The 12,230-nt window shown below is 38.1% G+C and overlaps 1 protein-coding gene across 1 annotated transcript; it reads right to left on the reverse strand.

The window, feature by feature from the left end:
* Positions 1–3,710: 3,710 nt before the first annotated feature.
* On the reverse strand, positions 3,711–12,230 carry LOC132152632 (probable G-protein coupled receptor 139). Its single transcript, XM_059561404.1, has 2 exons — positions 11,979–12,230; positions 3,711–4,678 (listed from the first exon to the last, which is right to left on the reverse strand). Exons 1-2 carry the CDS (start codon positions 12,100–12,102, stop codon positions 3,711–3,713), a joined length of 1,092 nt encoding a protein of 363 aa, XP_059417387.1. The 5' UTR covers positions 12,103–12,230.

Consider the following 12,230-nt stretch of genomic DNA (forward strand, 5'->3'; position numbering starts at 1 on the left):
CCCTTTCCTGAACATTCTACTGACTGAGTGAAATAACTCAGATTTGGTAAGACTTTACATTACAGGGTCCATATTAATATAATTAATTACAACAGCAAGAACAATCAATATGCATAATTACAGGCTGCTCCACAAAATAATTGCATATTAAGAGCATTTGATTACTGTTACACACACTTCATATAATTACTTTTTTAAAAACCCCATGAAATCAAATGCAAACGTGTTGACGTTTCCTATTAGGCCGGATTGTCTGTGTAATTTGTTTTGCGTTTAATTTACATCATAAGCTGGCAAAACCACAATTTGCTACTTTGCTATTGCTAGCATGGTGGAAATTTTGATTCATCTGAGTGAACTAGCTGAACGGGATGGGATCGTCCTAGTTAACTCCGATTCGTTTGTTCAGTTTGTTCAAAAAACAACTCTTGTTCGGTGCCACTTTGAGTCTCGCTCGGGTTCAAAACACTGACTTGTTCAATAGTTTCAATTAATACAAATATGAACTAAGTACAATGTAAGTACAGGGTAAGTACAGTGCTGGGTAGTAACTGATTGCATGCAATCTGGTTTACATAATCAGATTCCAAAGAGTATAATACATATAATTAGATTATATTATGTTTTAAAATGCTCATAATCATGTTACAGTTACTTTTTGATTACAAATGTATTTATTCTCCCTAGTTCTTCCTTTTAAATGAAAAAAAATGTAACATTTTAAAAATTGTCCTTAAAAAAAAAAAAAGTACAACGAGTAATCACAATATAGAATGGTCATGTAAATGTCATGCAAATTAATTTGCATCTTTTTTGGGGGGGGTCACCTCTTGGTCAACTTTGATGACATGACTTTTGCGGTTTTCATGTTTATTAATGTTTGTTCATGTGATGTAGGGATTCCAATATTTTTCAAAGTGTTTTGATTTAAAATATTTACTTGAAGTCCCCCTGAGATTGAAATCTAAATGTAATTAATATGTTAAAAAATTGTTAATGGTCATATTTTATTTCTCATTTTCTTCATAAAAAGAATCCCAATAAAAACATTTTTTAAATAAAAAAAAAAAAATTCTAAAGTAGTCAAAATACATCAACTGATTAATCTAAATTACAATACTGACTACAATTTTCATCATGCAATGTGCAATCAGTCACAGACCACAGTTTGTAAGTAATCTACCCAGCACTATGTAGGTGTGTTTTAGACTCTTAAAAGACAGAAAAATAGTCACATGTTTCAGTCCATGTACAGAAGTGAGCCAGAACAAAGAGAACTGTTCACTTAAAATATTCATTCAAAAGAATGGATTCACTTATTCATATGGAAGAGCATTTTTTGGACAAAACATGTGACCTTGCAAACAAAATAAGTTAATATTGTTTTGTCCATTACCCTGGAATTAAAACACTGAAGATTTTAAATATATAAATGATCAACTTTAAAGAGTATGCAAGCATACATTACATATCTCAAACTGGTCCTTAGGGCAAAAAAGCCAGTGTTTTTAAAAGGACGCTGTAATGGAAAGTTACCATTTCAATTCTGAAAGAAACTATTTTTCTCTTTTACATTTTACCAGCAACACAGCATTTAGCATTCATAGCTCGCCCTGCTGTAATGAGACAGGCGAACACAGCCTTGTCTACGACAGAAATCATACATTTTTAAGTTGTCTAGCTTATCTATGAACACGTTCCCCGCTGTATAGGTGAACTATATATATATATGCATCACAGTTTAAGCACTCCAGATGGCAGACTGTTACTCCACGCCGCAGTGAAGATGAATGAATGTAGTTTCCTCCAATAGCTCACTCTGGAGACAGCAATTGATTTTATTTGAAAAGCATTCTCTTTTTCGCTTTCTTTTTTCTTGAGCCTGCTCAGCAAAGATAAATGAGTGTGTGTATGTGTGTGGCAGAAGTTGAAAAGTCTTAATTATGTAGTGTTTGTCACTGTGATAGAAAATCTGTTTATGTACCGAGCAATGAGTGTCGATGTTGCTTAGAATACAGAATAGTTCTTCTCTAAAGGTATTTTTTGCCTTAATTGTACACTTAACAGTCAGTTGCACCAGAAGCTTTTTGCTGAAGCAGAAGTCTTTGCGTTTTTGTAATTATTCTTCATCAGGCAGCAATAACAAAGCGGGTTTCCAGCACTGAGCATGTCTAAAGGCTTGATTCTTTCATAAGAGCTTGTGCTGTTTGCGACCGGCCCTTGGAGACCAACAGCATATTAAATGAAAATACCAGCATGGTTTTTTAATGTCACAAAGGGAGGGAGTGCTCCGTCTCTCTGATGAGAAGGTGAGAGGGGAAAGGTTGTTGACATACAGTAGCATCTCATTGGCTCTGGCTTTGAATTCTTTATCTTCATGTAAAACGTTGCTTTGGTGCATATTCAACTGAAACCATGCTAGAGACTAGGACTGGGCGATACATCAAATATTAGAGACATTATCGCATTGACTTTGCTGACGATTAAAATGCAGGCATTATCATGTATAAGAGTTTAGTTTATATATGGCGAATATGTCTGTTGTTGTGCATGCTTTGAAATGCTCCTGTGCCCATATTTGTGAGTGCTTGGAGATGAGCATCAAAGGATTCTATTTTTCAGCATTTAACAATGTTGAGCCTGTCGGCCAATAAGCACTGACCAATCAGAGACATGGAAGTTTTTGTCCAATGCTGACTTTGTTTATTCTACAAGCTCACAAATCATTTATGGTAGCCAGTTTCAGACTTTTTCATGCTATTCTAACTTTTTCTCACAAATGTGAATTTGTTTCTCACAATTCTGATGTCTTTTCCTGTAAAGTCAGATTCTGAGGAAATTATATTTGTTAACAAAATTGTTAATACAATAGTTCATATCTCACAATTATGAAAGAAAAACCGGCAGAACTGTTTATTCTAAGCCGCTTTAAATTGTCGATCTTGTTACAGCAGGATGGATTCTGATTGGCTGTCAATTTTTTTAGCGTTCATCAGCTGTGATAACACCAATAATATTGTTTCTCTTTGTCTTTATTGTTATAGCTGTGGTGTGGAGAACGATTTTTAGAACTATATCTTTATCAGTATCTTTATAGTTATCATGCTTGGTGTGAACAGGCCTTTACAATGTGGAAATGCAATGTAAATAAGAGATTCATATAAATAAGATAAATACGTTTTGTTAAACTGGTGTTGATTTTGACTAATTTCTATAAGGGCACAAAAAATGCCCACCTTTTTAAAGTTATCAAGAACAAATGCAAAAGTATTGGCAAATTAATGAATATTGTTAATTTGAAAAATATTGAGAACTTTTTTTTATTATATTGCCCAGCCCTAACAGAGAAAAACTCTTTAAATCACATCAATATGTATATTGGTCTAATTGGACAGTCACTGCCTGGAATGCGAGCAAGCCTTTCATGAAGTCTCTTGACTTGGAGATTGAGTCTTTTTTGCATTAATATCCTGAAAGGCATTAGCATGTTATAGCTTAATGACCACTTCTACTTTTTTTTGCCAGATAAAGAACAACATTTTGGCCACAAGATGTCTCTGAACCTGACACTGGATCTTTCACTGAGGCACTTTCCAACAAACCAATCACCGCCTTCTGCTTGTCACCAGTAGGGATGGACTTTTCCCAAGCTCGCCTCACCTGACTTAGTAGCCAGCGTTATATTGTTACGGCATGACTGGATTTGGCATTCAGGAGGAAATGCAGACTGGTTTGCCGTTCTTGTCGTACTGGTACACCAACATCTTGATGCAGTGTGAGTTGGCTGGTGAGATCCAAGGGCTGCTGGTGATGGAGAAGTTGTGACTGGTGTAAAATGTTGGCGGCTGCTTCCTGCATCGAAAAAGGGCCTTTAGCACCATGCCGGCCATCCTGCGGAAACGCTTGCTGATGAAGCAGTACAGGAAGAAGTTGACCCCAGTGTTGAGAAGTGCCAGCATGTTCGCCACATCTGTGACCAAATGCAGCAGCCTGGCCGGTCCAGGCGTCGCCGGTTGGGCCGTGTAAAGGTGGTAAAGGATCATGAGGGTGCGTGGTGCCCAAAGCACAGCGAATACTGAGGTAATGGCCAGCAGGATGGCTGTGGTTTTTCCAGTGGAGTAGCCCCGCAGACGGAAGCAGCTACGGCGGCAACGGAGCTTGCGTACAATGATGGCATTGAGTGAGAAGAAAACGGAGCAGGGGAGCAGGTAAACCATTGCACAGTGGACCCAAACCAACACATGCTGGCCTGCACTGCTACTGCGGCCCCCAGAGCTGGCTCCCGGCAGCCCGTGCCACAGCTCTGGCCACCAGTAATATGGGACGCTGGTGATCAGGCAGCCAGCGTACACTCCCAAGATCACTTTGCGAGTTCGGGCCGGGTAGGAGACGGTGTGGTAGCGCAGGGGATGGCATACAGCAATGTAGCGGTCCACGGTCAGGGGAACCGTGATCCAGATGGAGGTATGGATGGAAGCGAACTCCAGCACCTGCACAGCTTTGTTTAGCGAGTGGGGAAGAGGGGCTTCGAGAATGAAGTCCTCCAACAGGAAGTCCACAAATACGATCAACAGCAGGACCAGGATGTCAGCTATGGCCAAGGCCAGTAGGTAGTTATAGGATGATTTCTGCCGCCGCAGCACCAGCTGAGAAAGGATGATCACGGTCAGGATGTTTGCTGTGGAACGTGAGAAGAAATGGAGAGAACATGGTGAGAAACTGTTGAGGTGAGAAAGTGTTGAAATCTATCTTGCTGGATAAATGGCACATACAGGTGAGAAAATTGCAACTTTGTTAAACTTACAGGTGAAAAGAGTGAGTCATACAATATTGCATTGGAATTGCAGTACCACAAATAGTAACAAAATTTAGCGAGGCTGAAATCAAAATGCTCCATCTTTCTTACCCACTGCACACACTCACAATGTAATGCATACACCTACCTTTAACATGCACACACACATGCACATGTTTACATGCATTTAAAGCATTAAAATGGATGTGCTTGTTAAAGCATGCACAGTCATACACAGTAGTGCATTTATATTTTCATGCATATATGAATGCTCATACGCATGCATTCACAGGCAAACACTAAAATTTATATCCATATAGTCACCATTTCACATGCACACATTCACATGCTTGCTAGCATATTTGCAGGTACGTACATTTAGACAAATTCACATGCACAAGCTTTAATTAACATACATGCACAGTCAAATGCATATATTTACTTATACATTCACATACATGTTTAGATGCATACATATACATTCACATGCATGGATTCATACACACTCAAAATCACATGCATGCACATTACAGCCACATGCATAAGCTTCAGAAGCATTTACCCAAATACATTCACACACAAGTTCAGATGCATACATTATCATTCAGGTGCATGCATTCACACATGCATTCATCTTCACACACATGCGCGTGTTCACGTGGTGACACACATGCACATTGGAATTCACACATGTATAAAGATGCATATCCAAAAGCATGAGAGAACGTGACCTTCTGAGAATTGGTCATTCAATTCGTCCCTCTTCTTCCTGCCTGCCTGTTTTCCTCCACAGTTTTCACCTCTGTCTCATTGTGACCTTCAATAAAAACTGAACAAGCAGCAGCAACATGTGCAATTACATCCAATCGCTGGTGCTTATGCTCTACGTCCATGTCACAGTGACCCAGGAAAAAGGCCCAAGGATGCATAAACCCTCTAGCATCCACTCTTTCCTCTTCTAGACCCTTTCATTACCTTGCTTTCATCCAAACCTGTTTGTTTGTGGGTCACGCACAGGCAACGTGAGATGTACGACCAGAAGAAATGACCAGCGATTGCCATGACCCCTCACTGTGATAAAAAGAGCATGCACACAAAAGCCCTTTCTTTATTTAAGCCAAACAATTTAACACAGCAATAGGGGACGCATGAAGGATAAAGCCTCATTACAAAAGACCTCAGGAAACATTCTGGGATATGTTAACCTGAAAAAGTAATTCGCCAGAAGTTGCAGTAAATTTCCTACTGTGGCTTTACTGTAGCCAATGGGCTGCTGAGTGGAACGATATACTGGATGAAAACTTAAAAGTGTTTCAGACCCATGATGTGTATCTGCCTGTCTGTCAGTCATTCGGACTGCTAATAATGATGGGATTGGATTGCATATGCCAGTCAGGAGTCTGGAGAATCACACTTCACAGTTTCAGAACATCAGCTGATTACAAATTACAAAGACTCCAGCTTCATACGCACACATACACGTTTACATAAACACTGGCAATCTCAGGCACACAGGCATCCTTTTTAAGATGTATAGACAAACAGAGAGACAGACAGAGATAGGTTTGATTGATTCATCTGCAACGGGTTTGAAGAAAAATGCATGTTTTACCTTTTCAGAACACACACACACACACAAACATTATAAATGCAAACAAAGCTGTCTGTCTATCTCTCGGATGAACTCACAAACATGCTCTGAGGTTAGTTTTTAATAGCTAAGGAGACTTTTTAGGTTAGAAAAATAGCATATCACCATGCTACCCTTATTTCTTCTAGCGTATACAGTATGTATATTGTGCACTTTCTGTATGCATGAATAGCCACTTGACCTAGGCTACAACATGCAATGTGCTGAGCTGACTATCTATTTCCCATGTTACGATTGTGATTACAGCTGGGAATCTCAATATCTGTGATCTCTTTTTCCCCCAGGTGGCTGATTTGTAAATTAATACTGATTACTTATATATATATATATATATACACACAGATGATGGCGGTGTTAAAGCTCTTTTAATTGCCATCAAATGGTTGACTGTTGTGTGTGTATCCTTATGCAAAATATGGCTAAAAATCCTACACGACGTTAATAATTTGATTTAAGTGTTTACATGTCTATACTGCACTAAAATTGGAATACTCCACATCTTCAGTCGATTTCTGTTTACTTTGAATATGACTTAAACTGCTAAGGTAATCAAAAATCTCTTGTCTCTATCGGATTATTGTTGTCCATGTACAGTAAACCATTCAGTCTGGCTTCAATAAAACATTCGTTACAACCATTGGTGGAAAGGCAGAAGTAGCAGAAATGAATGGCGCTTACTCTGAATAATGTGGCACATGAAGTGTATGGCTGTGTGCGCGGACTCCACCGCAGGAAAACAAGATAATTGCATATAAGGTTCAGAATTATCGTTTAGGTCTTTATAATAGATTATTACTGTAAAATTATTTGACACAGTTCCGAATGAATGGTCTATAAATTTGAGAGTATAGAACCTTCTAGCGACCTAGATTGAGCTGTAAAATGAATGTGGATCAGTCAGATCATTTGGTTTGGGGAGAAATGTTTTTATTGAGATGACTTCTGATTGCAGACTTTGGTATCTAAGCAAATCCGAGCACAATTGAGAGCTGTTCTGAAACCCATATGAGATTACTAGGGTCTTTTTAGCAAGAGACAATCCAGAGATTACAAATGTCTCCTTTTGATGCCATTGCTTTTCGAAAAGAAACAATTGAGATCTCATTTTAGATTTGTCTTTCCTACGGGCTGCACAAAACAAGCTTTCCAGTGTCAAATTCTGTGTGTTTTTTCGTTCAGGATCACTAACAGGATAATGAAGGTTATTTTTGTGTCTTAGTTCAGTGATAACAGCCTGGACTCTATTACAGCTGAACTGAATTCTCTGATTTCTTCTTCAGATTACTATTGATTGTTTCTTGTCATAGTAATGGCATTTATTATGAAATTCAGTTATTAATTTCTCTCTCATTTGCATTAAATTCTGCAAATTGCAGTCCATTACTGATTCCAAATTACATGAGACAATCTGTAGTAGATCCATTACATTACACATTTTAGGTAATGTAATCAGACTACTTTTAGATTACTTGCACCCAAAATCGTTTATCAATAGGATAATCCATACTGATATTAAAAATAGAAAGAGAACAAACATATAGCCTATTCATTGTTATTAACAACACGAAGTGCATAAAACATTTTAATGTGTTTGAAAGACAAAAGTTTTCCATAGACAAAGACTTGTGTGAATAATGTAATGTAATCATGTAATCAATGTAAAACTAACTAGTTTGATTATGAGTATTTTAAAATTAAATATAATCTAATTTCAACAACTTAATCCAAATAACACGTAATCAGTTACCTAGCATTGTCAGGTTTAGATGTTTTTTTTTTGTCTTCAACTTTTAATGCTGTAGTATTTGTTTAATTGCTAAGATTATTTCGGGTTAGCCTTAATGTGATTGGTTATCTATTTGAGAATGAGTTCTTCTAGCGGCTTGTGTGTGTCCTTGGCTGTGTGTATCAGTTTTAGGTCTTGCAGACTTCGTATGTAAGTGTGTTCATGTGTATCAGAGTGTCACTAAGACTGGAGTCCAACATAAGATCCGGATTCACCAAATCCCACTCCCAACTCCCTTGGTTTTACTTTCCTTATCCTCTTTATTCTTCTTTTTCATACTCCACTGTCCATTCCGCTTTTGTTTCTCGTTCACTGGATTAATCTCTCAAGATGCCCCGCTGAGAACGTACTTTATTTAGACAAACAAAAGGAATCCATTGCAGAGGTTGTACATTTCCTGACATTTCCATTTAGCTGTGGTCAACATAAGCATATTGATTTCACTTGACTCTTGTCTTTGTACAGGTCTCTGAGGCACAGAACAGGAGCAACCAATTGTAATGGCTTAGTTTGCTTTGAATCCACATGTTTGTGAGTATTGTTTACAGCATGTATGCATTCTGCATGCTATTTTTCATAAAATAGTATATACAGTATTTGGCAACCATTTAAATGTGTATACTACATGTACCTTGTATACTACATTGTTGCCACATGATCTTGTGACATTTTCAAAATTTTTCTCAGTTCAAATAAATAATGGGACAATAAAAAGATGTTAATTGTGCACAGTATGCATATTGTATACTGCTAAATTGTAAATATTACCAATGAGATCTCTATGCTATCTATTTGTTTTTTTCTTGGAAATCATTTTTTTTTTGTTTGTTTTTTTTGCACATTGAGTTTCATAGCGGGTAAAAAAAAAATGGATGGCAATTTTCTCAAGTCATCTCCCATTGACAGTATAAATAGACTTTTGCTGAAGTCTCCAGCTCCTCAGTTTTTTAACTGAGTTTAAGCTTCAATAAACTCTGTGTCTCCCTGGAGTTTGAGATCTTAGCAGTGTCTCAAAATCTGACAAGATACTGCAACGAAGCCTGCAAAAAGTGTCTCAAAATCTGACAAGAGACTGCAACGAAGCCTGCAAAAAGTTTTTCTCTGAGTTCAGCAACTCTCACCCTAAAAGTTTTGCCTGACTTGCTGATCAACACGAAAACGCTCACAAACACTTTCCTCCCAGAAGCGGTGAGCTCTGTGAGTGCCCTGGATCATTTACCTAAATTGAAAATCATTGCTTCCACCTCTTAACTGGTGAATAATCCCACCAGGGTAATGTAGAGGTGGGGAGAGGATCGTTACAGCAGATCTGTGACCTTCCAAAACACGTGACGTTACAGTCAGTTTCTGGATGAAAACCCTTCATCTTCAATTGAACCGAAACACATAAATCCAACAGTCCTTCAAAGTACAGCCTTCAGTGTGAGAAGCCAATGAAATAAGATCAACCTCTTCCAATTAGTGACCTAAATGAGCTTAACCTCCAGCGATCAATCAAACAGGCATGAGCTCATCTTAACACACTCGTTTCTGTGGTTTCTACTCTTATGTTATGATTTAGCCAAATTCAGAATATACAATGATACAACAATTTTCTTATTCCCCTATTTTTCCCTTTGTTTTTCAAGCAAATTGTTCCTGTTGGCATGTGTCTAATTACCTAGCTTCTACAACAACTGACAGCTGAATGTTGCTGAATGGCCTATTTACAGTATTTTGCAACTATTCACAAATGCATTTTGTTATGTGCATTTAACATTTCATTTGTTTCGTTTAACAACAAACCTACTGCTATACTTCTACTGTTAAACTACAACATTTTTTAACTATTTTTTTCCACCACCCCCCCTCAAAAAAAAAAATTTTAAATAATCATTTGCATGCAATTATTATTATTTTTTTATAATCATTTGCATGAAATTTTACATTTTTTACATATGTATATAAAGTTCACTCATTGTCATAAAAATATTTTGTCAGCTACTATAAAAAATACATATAAATAGTATCACTCTTCACCTTTTCCCTCTTTAATCACACCTGCTTTAAGTCAACCTCTCTCTCTTCATTCACTTTCCATCCATTCTCTATGCTTTTCTCACTTTCTGTGTACAATGCCTTTGAGAGGTTTCGCTTTTTCACCTCCTCTCCGTTTCTGTGCGTTTTATCACCTCCATCTACCCAAATCACTGCCAGGTGTGATGACTTTCACACAGTGTTGAATAAAGACTCAAATCTCATCTCATCACGCCCCTATTTGTCCCACCAAACCGTGTCGAGTTGAAATTCAAGCTGCTATTTAGCAATCGAGCAACAAGAAGACTGCCTGCCTTCGAAAGCAGATGAAAATATTTGTGTAAACTGCATAGGCTGAGTGCTTTGCTCAAGGGCACGGCGATTTATCTCAATCTGACAACGAATCATTCCGCTGAAACTGTGCCACATGGCGGCCGACCTGAGAGAAAAGCTTCGATTAAAATGTTCGGCACACCTGCAGATAATACCATTAGTCATAAATGAGCAATCAACCTCCAATTGTGCAGGGACAAAATATAATTTTAGTGTCCAGGAGCATTAATATTAAATGCTTGAGGCCAATTAATACGAGGGCTACTCAAGACATCTAATGTATCATCTGTCTTGCTCCCCAGGTCATTCCAGTTAGAGCCGGATCTAATTTCAGCATCTGTGGAATAACAGGTATTTCTTGGTGATATATGATGTGAGACTGATTTCTGAATGTCACCGATGACCTTTGGAAACAGTGTTTTTCCTCAGTTCTGATGCCAATATGGCTGTGTCTCACAAGGTTACAGACCATTTGGTCAAGTGTGCTACTAAATAATCAAGATTAAGTGGGTCACGATAAAATTTTTATAATCTACATGAAAAATCTCTACTGATGGGCCACAGACAATAATATTGGGATGATGCATTCGCTTCAGCCCTGTGTATTCATAAATATACAGGTATTTACAGGTAAAAATGTGAATATTTGGGGTGATGCACTTCTCTCACCCTGATGCACTTCAGACATTAATATACAAGTCATGAATAAAAACATCCATTGTGCACAAAATAATCAAGATTAAGTTGGACCCAAGGCAGCATTTTAATAATCTACAAAGAAATACTTTCATTGATTGACCACAAATGTAAAGTCTGAAGATAATGCACTCGCCTCAGCTCATTTAGTACTAAATATTCAAACATTTAAGAAGCTGTGATTGGCCACAAATGTGAATTCTGGGGAGGTTGCACTCCTCTGACCCTTATTCACTTCACATATGCACAAAATCATGCATAAAAACATAAATATAAATATTTTACGAATCGGCACAAAAATCCATGACAGGCATTGGGCACAAATGAGAATATTAAGGGTGAGGCACTCCTGTCAGTTCATGATTACACATAGTCATGCATAAAAACATGGATTGTGCATTAAACAATCAAGATCTTGTGAAAAACCTGTGTTAATAGGTACAAATGTGAATATTTGGGATGATGCACTACTCTCACCCCTATGCACTTCACAAATGCACAAAGTCTTGCATAAAAGCACTACATAGTCAAGATATTAAGAATCTGCACAAAAAAAATCTGTACAAACTGACCACAAATGTGAATATTTGTGGCAATGCACTCCTCTCACTCATATGCACTTCATGTATACACAAAGTCATGCTTGAACACATGCACTGTTGCACTATTAGTGCAGCAAATTTTTCTTGTATCCTTCTTACCAGGCAGGCCGAGGCACAGCAAGGAACTGTAGTAGATGACAGGAAACTGTCCGAGAGGGCAACCGCGAGGACTCCAGGAACTGGAGTTGGTGGACAGCACAGTGAAGATGTGGCTGTGCTCCATGGCCTCTATGCCCTCCTTCAAGCTCCAGAGAAAAGATGAACTACAGCTGGACCGACAGACATGCAGAGGAAGAGCCGGCTGACACGTGTGGGAACTGGAGGATGACTGCGCGGCAGAGACACAGACGA

This window comes from Carassius carassius, chromosome 1, assembly GCF_963082965.1.
Source record: "Carassius carassius chromosome 1, fCarCar2.1, whole genome shotgun sequence".
In the NCBI taxonomy this organism is placed as follows: domain Eukaryota; kingdom Metazoa; phylum Chordata; class Actinopteri; order Cypriniformes; family Cyprinidae; genus Carassius; species Carassius carassius.